Raw genomic sequence first — 20,445 nt, forward strand, 5'->3', positions numbered from 1 at the left:
ACACCAGGGACAAGGACCTGAGTCTAGAGAGGCAAGAGAAAATAGAGAGGATAGCAGTCGTCATAGGGGACTCCATCATCAGACAAGTTGACAGCCACATAGCGGGAGGAAGATGGGATCGGCTGGTGACCTGCCTACCGGGAGCCAAGGTAGAAGATATAGTGAGCTGCATCGACAGGATCATCGACAGCGTGGGAGAGGAAGATACGGCGGTGGTGATCCACATGGGGACAAGCAACGTAAGCAACAGGAACTACAGCAGGGAAGGACTGAAGGACCAGTTCTGGATGCTAGGAGGGAAGCTGAAGACCAGAACGCCAAGGGTAGCGTTCTCGGAGATCCTGCCTGTACCCAGGGCCGACGAGAAGAGGCAGACAGAGCTGCAAGCAGTCAACGCGTGGATGAGGTACTGGTGTGAGGAAGAAGGATTCCACTTCGTGCGCAACTGGACGACGTTCTGGGGGAAGAGCAAGCTATTTAGGAAGGATGGACTCCACCTCAGCGGCGATGGAACGAGACTGCTTGCAAGCAACATCAAGAGAGAAATTGAGAAGTTTTTAAACTAGGAAGAAGGGGAAAGCTGACAGTTGACCAAGAGTCGATGGTTCGGGAACCGGTATATCCAGAGGATACCATGCAGGAAGATAGCGGGGAAGACTCACCGGATCATAGGCAAGACAGAAATCCTGACAGATAGAAAGGGACACAAGAGGGAAGGAAATGCAAGAAAGTAACAGGCTTCAAACTCAAGTGTATGTACATGAATGCAAGGAGCCTAAGGAATAAGATGGGGGAATTGGAAGCTATGGCAGAAAAAGTTAACCTCGACATCATCGGCATCACGGAAACATGGTGGAACGAGGAAAATGTCTTGGACATTGTGCTACCGGGATACAAGCTATACCGCAGAGACAGAGTGGATCAAAAAGGTGGGGGTATTGCCCTATACGTCAAAGAGGGAATTGAGTCTACCGGAGAGAACACGCTGGAAACAAAAAATGAGGTAGAGTCTCTCTGGGTCAAAATTCCGTGAAACAAATGGAACAGAAACGAAGATCGGCATATACTACCGACCCCCAGGGCAGTCCAAAGAAATTGATGGAGAAATGATGGACAAGATTAACCGCAACTACAAGGGAGACAATGCAGTTATCATGGGTGACTTCAATTATCTGGGGATAGACTGGAACCTAGGCACCTCCAGCTGTGGTAGGGAGACCAAGTTCCTGGATGCTGTAGGCGATTGCTTCCTGGAACAACTTGTCAAGAAAAATACGAGAGGAAATGCAATTCTGGACTTAATTCTAAATGGACTACAAGGACCGACACAAGGTGTAGAAGTAGAAGGGACACTGGGAAGCAGTGATCACAATATGATCCATTTCAACCTGGTCACAGGGGCAAAACATCGATACAGAATGATGGCCATGGCACTGAACTTCTGAAAAGGGAATTACGAAGGGATGAGACTCGTGGTGGGGAAGAAGATTAAGAAGAGGATAAGCACTGTAAAAACACTAGAGCAAGGATACAGTCACTGAGGCACAAAATCTATATATACCGTGTATCAACAAGGGATCCAAGAGGAAAAAGAACAAGGAACCAGCGTGAAGGAAGCGATCAGAGACAAGAAGACTTTGTTTAAGGAATGGAAAAGGTCAAAAATGGACGAAAACTGGAAAAAGTACAAACAACATCAAAGCAGGTGCCATAAGAGGGGCCAAAAGAGGTAAGAGGGGCCAAAAGAAACTATGAGGAAAAAATAGCCAAGGAGGCAAAAAACTTCAAGCTGTTCTTTCGATATATTAAGGAGAAACGACCCACGAAGAAAGCGGTAGGGCCGTTGGATGACCATGGAATAAAGGGAATGCTAAAGGAAAACAAAGCCATCACCGACAAACTGAACACATTTTTTGCGTCTGTATTTACCGAAGAGGACATACACAACATTCTGGAAGCCGACAGGCTATACGCAGGAAATGAAGACGGGAAACTGACAGGGTTGACGGTCAGTCTAGAAGAGGTATGTAGGCAGATTGATAGGCTTAAAAATGATAAATCACCGGGACCGAATGGCATCCATCCGAGGGTAATCAAGGAACTGAAAGGGACTATAGCTGAACTTCTTCAAACTAATAGCCAATCTGTTGATCAAATTGGGAAGGATTCCGGAAGACTGGAAAGTGGCAAATGTTACGCCGATCTTCAAGAAAGGTTCGAGGGGAGATATGGGAAACTACAGACCGGTGAGTCTGACCTCGGTACCGGGAAAGATGGTAGAAGCGCTGATAAAGGACCTCATCATTGATCACCTTGACAGACACAATCTGATGAGGACCAGCCAGCACGGGTTCAGAAAAGAAGATCTTGCTTGACGAACTTGCTGCACTTCTTCGAGGAAGTAAACAGGCAGATAGACAAGGGTGACCCGGTCGACATTGTATATTTGGATTTTCAGAAGACATTCGACAAGGTTCCGCATGAACGACTACTTCAAAAAATTGCGAGCCATGGAATTGAGAGTGAAATACTCATAGAAACATAGAAACATAGAAAAAAGCAGCAGAAAAGGGCTATAGCCCACCAAGTCTGCCCATTCCAAGTATCCCCTCCCCTGAATTTACTCCCTTAAAGATCCCACGTGAGTATCCCATTTTCTCTTAAAATCCATCACGCTGCTGGCCTTTATCACCTGGAGTGGGAGTCTGTTCCAATGATCCACTACTCTTTCGGTGAAGAAGTACTTCCTGGAGTCGCCATGAAACTTCCCTCCCCTGATTTTCAGCGGATGCCCTCTGGTGGTCGAGGGTCCCATGAGCCAGAAGATATCATCTGACTCGATGCGTCCCGTGATGTACTTATATGTTTCAATCATATCTCCCCATTCTCTTCTTTCCTCAAGTGAGTACAGCCGCAATTTTTTAAATCTTTCTTCATACGTGAGATCCTTGAGCTCCAAGACCATCCTGGTGGCCATTCGCTGAACCGACTCGATCCTCAGCACGTCCTTTCGGTAGTGTGGTCTCCAAAACTGAACACAATACTCCAAGTGAGGCCTCACCATGGCTCTGTACAACGGCATCATAACTTCAGGTCTCCTGCTGACGAAACCTCTGCGGATACACCCCATCATTTGTCTTGCCCTGGAGGAAGCCTTCTCCACTTGATTGGCAACCTTCATGTCCTCACTAATGATCACCCCTAGGTCGCGTTCCGCCGTGGTCCTAACCAAGGTCTCACCATTTAGTACATAAGTTCTACGCGGGTTTCTCTTACCCAGGTGCATTATCTTGCATTTTTTTAGCATTGAAGCCTAGCTGCCAAGTAGTTGACCATTGTTCCAGCAACAGTAGAAACATAGAAACATAGAAGATGACGGCAGAAAAGGGCTACAGCCCATCAAATCTGCCCACTCTGCTTACCCACCCCCTTTCTATGCCCTAATGACCCAATTTCCTTATCTTGACCCTCGTAGGGATCCCAAATGGGTATCCCATTTATTCTTAAAGTCTGGCACGCTGTCTGCCTCTATCACCTGCACTGGAAGCTTGTTCCAATGATCAACCACTCTCTCTGTGAAGTAGGTCATGTGTCATATTATCAGGTAATAAGCTTTTACCTACTATGTTGCAAAGTTTGGCGTCGTCGGCGAACAGTGATACCCTTCCTCTAAGTCCTTGCGTCATATCTCTTATGAATAAGTTAAATAGAATCGGGCCCAGGACCGAGCCCTGCGGCACTCCACTGATCACGTCCGATGCTTCAGATGGGGTACCGTTCACCACCACCTTCTGAAGTCTACCGCTCAGCCAATCCCCAACCCATGTAGTTAGAGTGTCTTCTAATCCTATCGATTTCAGCTTGTTCAGTAATCTTCGATGAGGGACGCTATCAAATGCTTTACTGAAGTCCAAATATACCACGTCCAGTGACTCTCCGGCGTCCAGTTGTCTAGTAACCCAGTCAAAAAAGCTAATCAGATTAGATTGGCAGGATCTACCCTGGGTGAACCCGTGTTGGTGTGGATCACGCAGTTTTTCTTCGTCTAGGATTGTGTCAAGATTCTGTTTGATCAGTGTTTCCATGAGTTTACACACTATAGACGTGAGACTCACTGGTCTGTAGTTTGCTGTCTCTGTCCTGCAGCCCTTTTTGTGGAGTGGGATTATGTTGGCGGTTTTCCAGTCCAAGGGGACCCTTCCTGTGCTTAGGGAAAGATTGAAAAGAACAGATAATGGTTCTGCCAGGACTTCCCTTAACTCCCTGAGCATTCTGGGGTGTAGGTTATCCAGTCCCATGGCTTTGTTTACTTTGAGTCTTGATAGTTCATCATAGACGCTACTGGGCGTAAATTCGAAATCTTGAAACAGATCTTTCTGGTTATCTCCCGTCTGCAGCTGTGGACCAGCTCCCGGCGCTTCGCGGGTGAACACTGAACAGAAGTGTTTGTTTAGTAGTTCTGCCTTCTCAGAATCTGATTCCGCAAAGTTACCGTCCGATTGCTTCAGGCGTACTATCCCATCTTTGTTTCTATTCCTGTCACTAATATAGCTGAAGAAAGATTTATCCCCTTTCTTAATTTTCCGTGCTAGCTCTTCCTCCATTCGGAGTTTGGCTTCTCTGACTGCTGTTTTGACAGCTTTAGATCTGTCTAGATAGTCCTCTTTCGCCCCCTCTCTGCCTAAATGTTTGTAGGTGATAAATGCGTCTTTTTTCTGTTTAACTAGGTCTGAAATTTCTTTACTGAACCATTGGGGTCTTTTGTTTCTCCTGCGTTTACTTACTGTCTTTATGTATCGGTCTGTTGCTTCGTGTAGGATGGACTTCAGAGACAACCACATATCCACATTGTCAGATATTGCTTGTTTATGTAGCTCCTGATGGACAAAATCTCCCATGTGGTTGAAGTCTGTACCTCTAAAGTTGAGAACCCTTGTTGCTGTGTTTGTCTTAGGGAAACCTTTCTTGAGGTTGAGCCATACCATATTATGGTCGCTGGAGGCCAGTGTGTCTCCTACTGAGACTTCCGTGACGCTATCTCCGTTGGTGAGAACTAGGTCTAGTAACGCCTGATCCCTGGTGGGCTCCAATACCAATTGCTTGAGACATGCACCCTTTATGGAGGTTAATATTCTTTTGCTGCTACCCGTAGTCGCGGAGAGTGTGTTCCAATCTACATCTGGCATGTTGAAGTCTCCTAGCATTACTGTGTCCCCGTGCAGTGTGATGTTCTCTATGTCCTCGATTAATTCCATGTCTTTGTCCTCCTGTTGCCTGGGAGGTCTATATATCACCCCAAGGTATAGGCAATTTTCATTCCCTCTGGCCAGGTTCACCCAGAGGGATTCCCCGGTGTATCTAACATCTGTGATTCTGGTGGTTTTGATGCTTTCGTTAGTGTATAGCGCTACTCCTCCTCCCAATTTACCCTCTCGGTTGCAATGAAGTAGGTTGTACCCTGGTATAACCATATCCCACCCATGCGATTCCGTGAACCAGGTTTCGGATATCACTATCACGTCAAGATCGGCGTTTGTTATCTCAGTCTCTAATGCTAGAATTTTATTGCCCAAGCTGTGTGCATTAACATACATAGCCCTCCATATCTGTGAAGAGATTCCTTTACGAACTAGTGTGGCTCCTAAATTATCAGTGATATTTCTTCCTGAATTATTGTGGATATCATTGGTACTTACCTTAGACTTGGTAGTGTGAGTGCGACTTGCCTCCTCAGGGTGGTTTCTTACTGCTCTGGGATATAAGTATGTACCCTCCCCCAACTTACCTAGTTTAAAGCCCTATGGAGTAGGCGGGCCAATCGATGTCCAAATACGTTTCTACCTCATGTGGATTAAAAACTGTCTAGAGCATAGGAAACAGAGAGTGAGGGTAAATGGACAATATTCGGACTGGAAAAGCATTGCCAGTGGAGTGCCGCAGGGTTCGGTGCTTGGACCCGTGCTCTTCAACATATTTATAAACGACCTGGAAATTGGTATAACGAGTGAGGTGATTAAATTTGCAGATGATACGAAGTTATTCAGAGTAGTGAAGATGCAGGAGGATTGCAAAGACCTACAACATGACATAAACACACTTGAGAAATGGGCTGCGACATGGCAAATGAGGTTTAACATGGATAAGTGTAAGGTGATGCATGTCGGTAACAAAAATCTTATACACAAATACAGGATGTCCGATGCAGTACTTGGAGAGACCCCCTTAGGCAAGAGACTTGGGAGTACTGGTCGACAAGTCAATGAAGCCGTCCGCACAATGCGCAGCGGCAGCAAAAAGGGCAAAAAGAATGATTAAGAAGGGGATCACGAATAGATCGGAAAGGTTATCATACTGCTGTACTGGACCATGGTACGCCCTCACCTGGAATACTGTGTCCAGCACTGGTCGCCGTACATGAAGAAGAACACAGTATTACTTGAAAGGGTCCAGAGAAGAGCGACTAAAATGGTTAAGGGGCTAGAGGAGTTGCTGTATAGTGAGAAATTAGAGAAACTAGGCCTCTTCTGCCTTGAAAAGAGGAGACTGAGAGGGAACATGATCGAAACATTCAAGATAATGAAGGGAATAGACTTAGTAGATAAAGACAGGTTGTTCACCCTCTCCAAGGTAGAGAGAATGAGAAGGCACTCTCTAAAGTTAAAAGTGGATAGATTCCATAAAAATGTAAGGCAGTTCTTCTTCACCCAGAGAGTGGTAAAAAACTGGAACACTCGTCCGGAGTCTGTTATAGGGGAAAACACTCTCCAGGGATTTAAGACAAAGTTAGACAAGTTCCTGCTGAACCAGAACATAAGTAAGTAAGGCTAGTCTTAGTTAGGGCACTGGTATTTGACCTAAGGGCTGCCGCATGAGCGGACTGCTGGGCTCAATGAACCACTGGTCTGATCCAGCAGCGGCAATTCTTATGTTCCCACTTCTCTTATTTCTCTTCTTCTACAGCCTCTCATCTTCCAGTCTTTCAACGATTCTTCCCCAAATTCAGCATCTCACTTTCTCTCCTCCCCTGTCTCACCCTCACCCTCACCCTCATACTCTCATCCCCTCGCCCACCCCAACTCCTTCTATTATTCATCCTCTCCACATCTTATGTCTTACCCCCTTTTACCTCCCCTATTTCCATTTTCTCCACCTATATTACCTTTTATCCATTGCACTTTTCCTAGCCCTTTGCCTCTTTTTCCTCTTTCCCAAGCAACTATTGTCCTGTCTTTTCCACATTTGCTTCTCTCCTTCCCCAGCATCTCCTTCGCCTTTATTTACCCTATTTTTCCTGTACCTTATCCCCATCATCTATCTGTGTTCCTCTATTTTCACCTTCCCCTGCATATGCCGTTTCTTTCCCCTCCTCCCCAATATCTGTTCTTATTTTTCTTCTCCCACCACCAACACCTCCTTCCATCTCAATATAGAACCCTTCTCCAGATCATAACCTATCTCCCACTTATCCCCACGTCAGCCCTCAACCCCCTTTCCCCCCTCCCCCCAAGCAGCAGACTGGTCTCATCACTCCCCTTCTACTTGCCTAGCACCACTATATTTGTTGCAGAGTGAGGAGCTCCTTTCTTCACAATGATATGAAGGCAAAAGAAAACTGAACTGGAAATCAAGCATGCATATACAGCAACACTAGAGACTGAGAATTGCATTCAAGATATCAGAGATTCTCTATCTCTCAAAGCTGATATGTTCAAAATAATAAATTCAAAATAAAATACATATTTCTACCTTTGTAGCCTGGCCATTTTATTTTTCCACTTGATTTGTTCTATATGTTTCCTTCCCTTTTGTTTTTCTAATCTTTTCAGAGTTTCCCATCCACTTGACATTTGTTTTCTTTCAAAGGATACTATCCATCTTAGTAACATAGTAAATGATGGCAGATAAAGTCCATCCAGTCTGCTTATAAGTTATACCCATTAAAAAATACATGATTAATTGTCTCTTTTTTTATATTTCTGGGCCATAGATTGTAAAGTTTGGTATTGTCCTCGGTTCCAAATGCTGAAGTTGCCATCCAAAATCACTCCAGCCTCTCTGCATCGCTATCTTTCCTGTCCAGCATCTCTCCTGTATCGTTCTTCCTGTCCTCCCCACATGTTCAGCATCTGACCTCTTTGTATCCCTATCCTTCCCTAATATGCACTTCTTCCCTCTGTGTCTCTAACCCACCACTTTTCCAGCATTGCCTCTCTGTGTCCCTGTCTCTATGCTTACTCTACACCTAGCATCTCTTCTTTATAATTTGTCCCTCCCCTCTTTCTTCTCTTTCTCCTTCATCCCACACCCTGGGTCCAACATCTCTCCCTTTCTATCTTCTGTCCCTCCCACTTTTGTGGTCTGGCATATCTCCCTTTTCCCCCTCTGATCTGTGTCTTCCCTTTTGTAGCCCCTCCCTAGGTCCTGCACCTCTCCCACTCTCTTCCTTTTTTAGTTTAGTATCTCTCTCCCCTCCCTTCTTGTTTCCCTTCTCAGCACACCTCCATAACCCCCAAACTAGATACAGCAAATCTTATATCCCCTCAGCAAGGTCTTGCATATTTCTATACTCCCCCCCAAAAGGTCCAGAACATCCCCTATCTCCTTCCCCCACAAGCAAGGTCCAACATATCCCCATACCACTCGTCAGGTAGGTCCAACACATCCCCATACCCCCCCAACCAGGTCCAGCACATCCCCCATCTCCTTCCCCCAAACAAGATCTAGCACATCCCTAGATCCTGCCCAACAAGATCCAACACATCCTCATGCCCCTCCTAGCTCCTTCTCTCCCTATACACTATCCAGATCTAGCACAGCTCCCTCCCCTCACCTCCACAATGGGTCCAGCATCACCTCTCCCCAGCCTTCCAAATTTGCCTGGATCACTAGCAACAGCAGCAATTAAGGCAGTCTGCTTCTGACCAGTGTCGGGCCCTTTTCTTTCCATTGCCCTGCGCTCACTACTGCTAGTGATCCAGGCAAGTTTGGAAAGATGATCAGGAGGAGGAGGATTAGAGATGCTTTGCCCGTGAGGAGGAGGAGCCTCTTCTCTGCTTTGTTTACCATCTTTGTGCTCTCCCTCAGTGGTGTACCTAGGGTATGTGACACAAGAGGCTGATAATTTTTTAAACCCCCCCCCATGTAAAAAGGGATCGGAGGAGCACCCTCTAAGACCTGCACCCAGGGGCAGACTCTCCCCCTCTCCTTGGTACGCCATTGCCTGAGGAAGGGGATTTTGGTCTCCAAAAGTTAGTAAAAAAAGTATTAAAATTAGTCCAATAAAAAGATTCTTATTTCCATTTTCTATATATAAATGTTTATCAATACAGTTAACAATACTACTTGATTCTAAAGCAACAACAACAACAAAAATCTATCTTTTGTAATCTATGGTTTCTGCTTTCCTCGTCTTCTCTTCACTCTCCATTCCATCCAGCATCAGCCCTTTTTCTTTGTTCCTTCCATTTTTTCTTTCTGTCTCCACTCCCTCCCCCATTATCTGACATCTCTCCCTTCTCTTTTTAGTCCCTCCTTCCCATCCCAGCTCACCCCATGGTCTGGCATTTGCTTTCCTTCCCCCATGCCCTGGGATCTCTCTCCTCCTTCTATCTCTGCCTCAACCTCCATGCTCTGGCATCTCATTTCCTTTCTGATGGCCTGGCATCTCGGTCCCCTTCCCTCCCCCCATGCCCTGGCATCTCTCTCCTCTTCTTCCATCTCTCCTACCCCTTTATGCTCTAGTATCGCCTCTCTTTCCTTTCCCTCCCCCCTTTCTCCCTGGTCTGGTATCTCTTGTCTCCTTCCCTTTCTTCCAACCCCATGTCATGGCATCTCTTCCCCTCCATGGCCTAGCACCTCCTTTCTTTCCTTCCTTTCCCTCCTTCTTTTCCTTCCTCATGGTCTGGCATCTCTCTTTTGTCTCCTCTCCCTTCCCTGGTCTTCTTTCTGTCTCCCTCCCTCTCCCCCTCCGCTCCCTCTCTGTCACACCCCCAGTCGAGAGTGCAACATTCACAATTCACTGCTCTTGCTAGCGTCGGAGTTTCCTCTCTGCCAGGCCCATTCTACTTTCTGTTTCAACGAAGGCAGGACCCAGCCGAGAGGAAGGCCCAACACCAACAAGATCAGCAAATTGTGAACACTGCTGCTGCTGGGAAGAAGTTCTTGATACTGGTGCCAGCCCTCAGAGGAGTTGGTGGAACATCCACTTATGGGCTGCACCCAGGGAGCCCCCCCCCCCAGTTCTCTCTCTCTCTCTCCCTCTTTCTCCCTCTCTCTATCTACCTCTCTACCAATGCCTCCCCTTTCCCCTGACTCTATCAGCACTAGTCTTCTAAACGTGACAAACACTGCCCTGCCTCTGGCCCCAAAGTGTGTCCCACTTTCTCTGATGTAACTTCCTTCTTCCTCAGGAGCAGGATGCAGAGCCAAGAAGACTCCAGGGCCAGCGGTAGGGCAATGTTTGTATAATAAGACAAACTGAGGCAGTTGCCTCAGGTGGCATTTTCCAGGAGGTGGCACCTCTCATTCCATCCCCCTTTCCGTACTGGCAACTCTCCTTCTAAATTGCCCGCTGTTCCCCTTTCCTCTGACTCTACCTTCTCTGTGGCGGTGAAGGTAGAGTCGGAGAAAAGGGGAACAGCGGGCAATTTAGAAGGAGAGGTGCCACCTCCTGGAAAGTGCTACCTGAGACAACTACTGCCTCAGTTTGCCTTATTATAGGGCCATCCCTGGATGGGGAGATTGAGCTCCTTGTCTAGGAGATCATGGCACACCTTGCCCCCAAGAGGCAGAGGTTCTGTCCCTTATATACCAAGAGGAGAGAGTAGGAAGCTATATGATGGCATAAAATGTCTTGCTATATATATTTTATACTTTATACCCTAGCAGCTATGAACAATAAAAGGGATATTTGTCACCAATAACAGCTTACTTTCACAGGATTTTGTTTTTGCTATCATGATTTTATATTGAAAGTTCATTATTTGGCAGAAAACAATTTTGCTAATAGCTACAACAGTAGCTTTCTGAATAACCATATAATTTTATCTCTGAATAACCATATAATTGTATTGTCCTCTTGATTTATTTTATTCTCATTATAGATGGGTGGTATGAAAGCAGGAACATTTGATCCTTATCCTACCCACTCTACTGATCCATATAAGACTAAATATGAGAAAGAAGTTGCCGTTAATAAATCTGGAAAGATCTTCCATCCTCTAGCTGGAACAAAGACCCGGCCTGTTCGAAGCGTCCTACAGGCATATGTCCTAAAGTAAGCACTCTGTTTACCTCTAGAACCTCTGCCTTTACAGCATCTCTTTCTCAGGAATTTTGACTGTATTCATTTCTATTTATTCACGGGATGATGAACAGAATCATGCAGTGCCAGTGCTTTTACATTTGTTGGTTTATTATTTGCAAATACCCTGAGGGGCTTTTGATTGTATCTTTTCATGTTAAGAGTAATGTAAAGAAATTAGTCTCCATTTGGTAAGTTTTTCTGTGAGAACATGGATTTGCCCTGATGACTCCACTGCAGCTGCTGCCCTCTCCCATGGTGGCTACCACTTCTCCTGTACACCACGCCCTACTGGTCGAGGTGGAGATGCTGGGCTTCTTCTCTCTGCTTCTTGCAGATTCCAACCTCTTCTTCCACCATAGTCACACAGCCTTTCCTCATTTGAAGTCCACTCTGTCCCCCTATTCACTCTTCTACCTGTCTGGATAGCGGTCATTTATCATCCCCCCCCTTGAGTCCCCTTTTGAATCCTGTCTTTCAGGCTTCCATTAATCATCTTCTCCTTCCTTCCTTGGGGATTTTAACATTCATACTGTCAATCCCTCTGACACTTATGTCTCTAAGGGCTAGATTCACAAAGCAAACCGATCGTGTACTGATCGGTTTGCAACCCCTTTGCGACCAGATTTCCCCCCTGCACTAGTCACTAACCTCTCCTGCGATCCGCTTCGAATCCATGCATGCAAATGAGGAGAAACGCATACAAAGTGGACAGGGACGCAATTCATTAAAGAAAATTTCCAATCCGACTGGGCTGGTTGATCAACCCCAAAAGTGACTGCTGGGGACCAGTCGAAAACGGCTTTCAGACTCTCCAGCTCCATTTAAAGCCCTGCTCTCTGCCGGCCCTGCTCCCTGCTGCCCCGAATCTCTCCTGCCTGCTGCCCCAATGTTCTTCACTGGATCTCTCGTCGAATCGCCGCCCTGCTCTGCCCACATCTCTCCTGCCTGCTCGCCCCAACTCTCTTTGCCTCCCCTGACATTCCTGCTCTCTGCTGCCCTTCTCCACAGTGCAAGCACATGGTTTTAAAGCGGGCCTGCACCTCGGGGAACGGAGGCAGAGAGCAGGAGAGTCGGGGAGCCAGAGACTCAGGGGTGGCAGAGAGCAGGAGAGTCTACCTAGTTGCCCAACAGCCCTGCCCGGTCTGACATCCCTCCCCCGTACAAACAAGTTGGGAGCAGGAGGGGTGCTCAGTCCCTCTTGCTCCGTTGGCCTCCCTACTGCCACTGGCTCAACTGCCACACCCCGACCGGTCCCAGAAGTGGAGGGGAGGAGCCCGAGGCACATCAGCCAATCAGAGCCTTAGGCAGGTGGCCTGGGGAAGGCCGGTCGTGTGTCCCTTAGGGCCGTTCGGGAGTGCGGTGGTTGAGCCGGTGAGGCCAGTGGCAGGAGGGAGGCCAGCGGAGTAGGAGGGACTGAGCACCCCTCCTGTTCCCAATTTGTATGTACGGGGGGAGGTATTGCACCAGGCTGGGGTGTCAGGCTGGTGGGTGGGCTATTCTCTTGGGCTCCCCCGACTCTCCTGCTCTCTGCCACCTTTCCCCGCAGTACAGCCCTGCTTTAAAACCAAAGGCTCGCACTACGGGGAAGGGCGGCAGAGAGCAGGAGAGTCGGGGGAGCCAGCGTCGGGGCAAGCAGGCAGGAGAGATCTGGGCAGAGCCCTGACAGCAGTGGCAGGAGGCTGCTTCTCCTGTCACTACTGTCAGAGTCTGTGAATGAGTGGGGATCGCACATTTGCGATCCCTGCTCGCAAATGGAGGCATTTCTCCGATCACCTCCATTTGAATATGACTGATTTGTGAATCAGTCAGACCTGCCCAAATCGGTGTACTGATCGGTTTGCGAGCCCTTTGCGATCCGATTTCCCTCCAACCCTATTCACTGAAGTGTTTTGCGATCCCCTTCCAATCCATGCATGCAAATTAGGGAAATGGCATGCAAATTTGGGAGGGTAGCGATTCACTAAACACTTTAGCTAACACCGATTGGGCTTGCCGATCAGAAAAGACCAGTCGCTTCTATCCTGGCCGACTCTTCTGTCTTCTTCTGCCCTTTAAAACCACAGGCTGGCAATTTTTACAGAATACATTAAAAAGGAATTATTCCTATTAAAAATATACTATATAATTGCCAACCCATGGTTTTAATCCGAACCCCCCCCGCGCCACTGCCCCCCGCACTGATACCCCCCTGAACACAAGGCATGAGGGTTGCCATCTCCCTCCTGCCAGCGCAAATGCCACCTGACGTGCCTGGCCTAGCCACCTCCCTCCCTGTAGTAGGTCATCCGCTGGGCTGGGCCCACCCCCTCCCTGTACCTTTAGAAATGATGGGAGCAGGAGAGGTGCTCAGTCCCTCCTGCTCCTCATGCCTCCTGAATCTTGTGGTCTTTGGGAGAAGGAGGAAGGGCAAAAGTCCTCTTGCTCCTGCTGCTCCGCCGTGATACTGTCCTTAGGCCACGCCCTGATGCATCATCTGCTGCACGGGGAGGGGCCTAAGGCCCTGATTGGCTGAGGCGCCTCAGGCTCCTCCCTTCCTCCTCTGGGAGGAGCCCGAGGTGCCTCAGCCAATCATGGCCTTAGGCCCCTCCCTGTGCATCAGATGATGTGCTGGGGCGTGGCCTAAGGCCGCTATTGTGTAGCGGCTGGCAGTAGCAGGAGGACTTTGCACTTCCTCCTGCTCCTGAAGAGGATCGAGGCCTAAGAAGCAGGAGGGACTAGGCACTCCTCATGCTCCCGAAGATGGATCCTGGGGGCCTAAGGAACAGGAGGGACCGGGCACCCCTCCTGCTCCCAACATTCGTAAGGTACATGGGGCAGGTAGACAGGGCCAAGCCTGGGCTGGGCCGGTCGTGCGTCCCATGGGGCCAGTTGGGGGTGCGACGGTTGTGCCAGGGGGGGGCGGTGGCAGGAGGAAGGCCAACGGAACAGGAAGGACTGAGCACCACTCCTGCTCCCAACTTATATGTACGAAGGGAATGTTGGGCCAGGCCAGGGTGTTGGGCCGGTGGATGGGCTATTCTCTCGGGCTCCCCCGACTCTCCTGCTCTCTGCCACCGTTCCCCGCAGTGCAGCCCTACTTTAAAACCACAGGCTCACACTGCGGAGAAGGGTGGCAGAGAACAGGAGAGTCGGGGAACCAGCATCAGGGCGAGCAGGCAGGAGAGATCTAGGCAGAGCCCTGACAGCAGTGACAGGAGGCTGCTTTTCCTGTCACTACTGTCAGGGTCTGCGCATGCCTGCTCGCAAATGGGGGCGTTCCTCCAATCGCCCCATTTGAATATGACTGATTTATGAATCAGTCGGACCTGCCCGAATTGGAAATGGATTGTTCTGATTCAGGCAGGTTAATGAATCTAGCCCTATGGGCTAGATTCACTAAGCAAACCTATCGTGTACTGATCGGTTTGCAAGCCCTTTCGACCCGATTTCCCTCTGACCCGATTCACTAAAGTGTTTAGCAATCCCCTCCTGATCCGTGCATGCAAATGAAGGAAATGGCATGCAAATTTGGGAGGGCAGCGATTCACTATACACTTTAGCTAACACCGATTAGGCTTGCCGATCAGAAAAGAAGCGACTGCTGAAGACCAGTCGCTTCTATCCTTGCCGACTCTCCTGACCTCTTCTGCCCTTTAAAACCCGCTGTCTATCTTTTTCTTTCTTTCTGTGTCTCTCCCAGCCAGATGTCTGTCTTTCTTTCTTTCTGTCTCTCTCCATACCCCCTGTCTTTCTGTATGCCTGTCTGTATTTCTTTCTTTGTCTTTCTTCCTGCCCACTGTCTGTCTGTCTTTCTGTCTCTCCTTGCCGCTGTCTGTCTGTCTTTCTTTTTTTCTTTCTGTGTCTCTCTCCTTGCCCGCTGTCTGTCTGTTTTTCTTTCTGTCTCTCTCCATGCCCCCTGTTTTTCTGTCTGTCTGTCTTTCTTTCTGTCTGTTTGTCTCTCTCCTTGGCCCCCTTTCTGTCTGTCTTTTTTCTTTCTCTCTCTCTCTCTCTCTGCACACTGTGTGTCTTTCTTTCTGTCTCTCTCCATGCAGTCTTTCTGTGTGTCTTTCTGTCTCTCTCTCTCTGCCCGCTGTCTGTCTTTCTTTCTTTCTGTCTCTCTTCATGCCCCCGTGTCTTTCTGTGTGTCTGTCTTTCTTTCTGTCTCTCTCCTTGGTCCCCTTTCTGTCTGTCTTTCTTTCTTTTTTTTCTCCATGCCCCTGTCTTTTTTGTGTTTCTGTCTTTCTTTCTTTCTGTCTGTCTCTCTCCTTAGCCCCTTTTCTGTCTGTCTTTCTGTCTCTCTCAGGCAAGATGTTTGGTCGCAGCTCTCCTCCCTTTAATCTCCGGCTCCTTGGCTTCCCGGCAAGCAAACCCAGGCACAACGCCGAAGAGCCATGGTCATGTTTTCCCATGCCCAGCGGCTTCCCTATGGGCCTGGACATTTGCTGTTCGTCGAGGTGCAGGCTGGCTGGGGTGTGGGAGGAAGGAAGCCATTGCCGCGTATACGCATGAGTTCGGAGGCCAATGGAGAAACCACCGCAGGCTCCTACTGCGCATGCAGCAGCATGGAATCACTGAGTTTCAACTGCGCATGCGTGCTAAGGGTTTTATTATGATAGATGATACCAAATAAGGGTCATAAAAGCTCAAAGACATTAAAATCTAGGTTCACAAACTTCTGATACCATCCTCAAACCAACTGACTTTCCTATTTATAGTGTACGATATCAAGAATATTATGATAGCAAATGTAGCCAGGAGTTTCTAGGACAAGCAAAATTGCAGAGCCCAAAATTTAATCTTTTTAAAAGAAGGATGGAGAAGCATGCTGGGGGCATGTTTACACTAACTAAATTGTGCTGATAGGCAAAATTAACTGGTTAGGACAAACCACAAAAATACATATCCTAAGGTTAAACAAATAAATAATCTGAATATCTGGTTTGGGGTAAGCCACTTAACTTATTTTAACTAGATTTCAGACTGCTGAATATGTTTTAAAAGTGTAAAAAATAATGTAAGAGCCAAAACTCTGCACCAGTATTATACCAAACAGTATAGAGTTTGTAAAGTCCGTTTGGGTTTAGTTATGTTCACTGTGTACTGTAGATGGTGCCTTAAACTAAATCAACGATACTGTATTTTATGTGTAATCTATAGTAAAACTACTTATAATATATAAATATTTTTTATTGCAGGTCGGTGAACACAAAAAACTACAAGACTTTAAATTTGGAATCATATTAAACTTGTGAGCAAGCTGGATAAGAGGCTAATTAGTTTTAGCATTTGTAATGTAATACAAACCATTAATAAATGTTTACACAAAATATATTACTCATAAGAATAATTTCGAATTATTTTGTTATATATCAGTGATTCTCTAGAAAAATTCTTGTGACTGTCACTTACCACATTTATACTATACACTTAGGCCTCAATTCTATAAACGGCGCCTAAAATCTAGGCACTGAGAAATGCAGTCAATCTTCAGTTAGGTGCCATTTATAAAATCACATCTAGTAGCACCTAAATTGGACTTACATACTGGTAGGCATCAAAATCTTAGGTGCTCCCTATTTATGTCAGGGTTTTCTTGGCCTAAATGCTGGCACTTAAGTTAGTCACCTATGTCCAAATTAGGCACCTACACATAAAACATGCACATGACCTGCCCTTAACCATGCCGACTTTCTTGTAGATGCCTTAGACTAGGCGCCTAGCTGAAAGTGATAGGCATCTACTGAGTTAGGCACCTAGCAACCAATTAATTTTAATTTAAGCCATTTATGAGGTACTAATTGCTTGTTATCAGTGTCAATTAAGCTTTTTAAATAAGTAAGTTAGGTGCCTAGATCACGGTGTCATTGTGGACAATATGCTGAAACCTTTCACCAAATGTGGAGTGGCAGCTAAGAAAGCAAACAAGATGCTAGGAATTATTAGAACAGGGATGGTTAACAAGACTAAGAATGTTATAATGCCTCTGTATTGCTCAATGGTGCGACTTCATCTTGAGTACTGCATTCAGTTCTGGTCTCCTGATCTTAGAAAAGGTTCAATGAAGAGCGACCAAGATGATAAAGGGGATGGAACTCCTCTTGTATGAGGAAAGACTAAAGAGGTTTGGGCTCTTCAGCTTGGAAAAGATATGGCTGAGGGAAGATATGATTGAAGTCTACAAAATCCTGAGTAGTGTAGAACAGGTACAAGTGGATCGTTTTTTTACTGCATCAAGATTTACAAAGATTAGGGGACACCTGAAGTTACAAAGTAATACTTATAAAACCGATAAGAGGAAATATTTTTTCACTCGGAGAATAGTTAAGCTCTGGAATGCATTGCCAGAGGATGTGGTAAAAGCAGTTATCTCAGGACAAGCAGGCAGCCTATTCTCCCATATGGGTGACATCATCCACGGAGCCTGGATGTGGAGAACCTCGCATGCAGACTTGCTTGTAGAAACATAGAAGTTTCGAGTCAGCCACACTGCGCATGTGCGAGTGCCTTCCCGCCCAGCACAGGGCAAGTCTCCTCAGTTCTCAGTTTTCCGCGAAGCCGAGAAGTCTGTACTTTGACACTCTGCATTGAACTTCGTTTGCTTCGTGCCTTCTCTCACCACGGTTTGTGTTCTTTTTAGTCGTGAATCACTGTGTTACTTTCTTTCTTTTCCTTTTTTTTTTTAAAAAAAAGAGAAGACTTATTTTAATTTTTTCTTCAGTGACTGACTGGTGGGCCAGGCCGCGCAGACACAACCACGGGCTTCGACTTCACAGCGGCTATCTTTCCTCCTATGTCCCGGCCAATCATGGACTTCAAGGTGTGTAGCCAGTACCAGCGTCCGATTTCTCTCACGGACCCACACCATTGGCCGAAGTCGTGCGAGCGCTGTGCTACTCTTCAACCTCGAGCCCTTAACCATCGTCGAGTTTTGGTGGAGAAACTCTTCAGCATGGATTCCTCAGTCACACCCTCGACTTCGAGTGCTACCTCAATCCCGCCTTCCAGTGAGGGTCCTCCTGCTTCCACTACTCCGACCTCGAGTCTCATCAGTATATCTATTTTATCATCCCCTGAGTTCCCCTCAGATCAGATACCTATGCAGAAGGTTCCTACAGTGGTCCTCAAGCTTTCCAAGACTTCCAAGCATCTCCACTGCCACCATGGAGCCTTTAGCCTCAGCAAGTGGTCCAGTTTCAGATGCGGATCCACCTTTGCAGGCTTCTCTCCAGACCATGTTGGAGCAGCAATGTGAGCAACTATGCTTCTGCTTCGACACTGCCTCCTCTAATCCAGTCAGGGCAATCCACAGTCTCCCGTGAGGTCGAGTCCCTGCCTGTGCCTCATGCTGAAGTTACATACTCGATGCAAGGAACAGAGTCTTTGCGAGTGTCTGGTCTGGCATCTACACACTCTATGCAAGGAGCAGAGTCTTTGCGAGTGTCTGGTCTGGCATCTACACACTCTATGCAAGGAGCAGTCTTTGCAAGTGTCTGGTCTGACATCTACACACTCTATGCAAGGAGTAGATTCTTTGTGAGTGTCTCAACAGGAATTCTCACACTCCATACTAGGAGCAGAGTCTTTGGGAGTGCTTTGAGATTCCCCGATCCAACCTACTGTGATTCGATCTATAGCTTCGAGCCCTATCCATTCACCAGCAGCATTGCCTGTTTCCATACATAGGGCGAAGTATCCTCAAGACCTGCTTCCAGGCACTACTCTCGTGGCCAATCGAGGCCTTGATCGAGACATCCATCGAGGTGCATATCTTCTTCTAAAAAGCAGCCTTCTTCGTCTAGGCTTCCAGTTCTTCAGGGCCCCCAACTCCTCGCTTGAGGTCACCACTTCCAGTCCCTGAGGAATCAGCTGCTTCCATTGCCTCCTCCAAGTCTCCATATTCTTTGGATTGCCACTTCTCCAGAGAGGCTTCACCTTTGTTCTCCGCTCGAGGTGCCTCGAGGTCATCGAGCCCTTTTCGAGGCAAGGCTTGGTGGATCAGTTGTCTTTCTTTTCCTTCCTTCATTAGATGGCTGATGATCTGGAAATTCAGTTAGATGCTGGTTCTAAATACTCTAAGGAGTATCTCGAGGTCATTAATCTACCTCAACCTCCTGCAGAGTAACATAAGCTTCCTCTTAACAAGTTTTTCTTTCAAACTTTCAAACGTTGTCTGGAGACTCCTTATGCTATACCTGCTGTTCCAGGCAAATTGGACTCGAGGTATAGAACTCTGCATTGCAAAGGGATTGAGAATTCACAATTATCTCACCAATCCATCCTTGTGGAGTCCTCTTTGAACAGAACCCATCCTTCTAGTTCCTCCTGGAAGGGAGGGTAAGACCATGGACAAGTTTGGATGCCGTCTAAATCAAAATGCTATGATGTCCTCCAAGGTCCTCAATTACAATTTTACCTTCGTTACTCATTTCAAGTTCCTTATTGATCTTCTTCCAGGTTTTCTGAAGAACCTGGATCAACAAAGACATTTCAAGTTCCGAGAAGTCACTGCTACTCTGTCACAACTCAGATTGCATCTTCTCCAGTCATCTTATGATGCCTTTGAACAGTTGGCTAGGGCCACTGCTTTTTCTGTAGTAATGTGCGCTTGGCCTGGCTTCGCACCATTGACATGGATCCTAATCTTCAGGACCATCAGGCTAACATTCCTTGTCAGGGCAATGACCTCTTTGATGAATCCATAGAGGCTGCCACTAAGAAGTTGTCTGAACATGAAAAATTTTTTGCTTCCATTGTCAGACCACAGCCAAAGTCAGCTCCTGCACAACCTCACGCCCTACTACGGTTTTCCAGAGGCGTTATATTCCAAGGGCGGCTCCATACACTCGAGCCCCTTCCAAGAAACCGTAATCTTCTGCTGCACCTAAGGCTTCGCAGCCTTTTTGACTGTCTAAAACAGAGCATAACCTCCATCGTGCTGCCTCTGTCCTTCCTTTCCCCCATAGAAGGTCATCTCCATTGTTTTTACCACCGATGGGAAACCCTTACATCCGACCTCTGGGTGCTGTCAATAATCAGGGAAGGATCCTCTCTTCTTTTCACTCAGGTTCCACCAGAGTTTTCTCTAAGAGAGTATCCTTCCAATCCATCCCAGACCACCCTTCTTCTTCAGGAAACTCAAGCTCCGTTTCATCTCCGTGCCA

The 20,445-nt window shown here is 47.1% G+C and overlaps 1 protein-coding gene across 7 annotated transcripts in view; it reads left to right on the forward strand.

Annotated features, from left to right (window-relative positions):
• C1H4orf47 (chromosome 1 C4orf47 homolog) overlaps window positions 1–16,625 on the forward strand; it is an 80,689-nt gene extending 64,064 nt beyond the window's left edge. For all 7 annotated transcript variants that reach the window (XM_033943667.1, XM_033943676.1, XM_033943695.1 and 4 more), the window contains 2 exons: window positions 11,103–11,275; window positions 16,480–16,625. In XM_033943667.1, coding sequence (XP_033799558.1) covers window positions 11,103–11,275; window positions 16,480–16,528 — 222 coding nt within the window. In that variant the 3' untranslated portion in view covers window positions 16,529–16,625. The remainder of the gene's footprint in view (window positions 1–11,102; window positions 11,276–16,479) is intronic.
• The last annotated feature ends 3,820 nt before the right edge of the window (window positions 16,626–20,445 follow it).

This window comes from Geotrypetes seraphini, chromosome 1 (assembly GCF_902459505.1).
Source record: "Geotrypetes seraphini chromosome 1, aGeoSer1.1, whole genome shotgun sequence".
Lineage (NCBI taxonomy): Eukaryota > Metazoa > Chordata > Amphibia > Gymnophiona > Dermophiidae > Geotrypetes > Geotrypetes seraphini.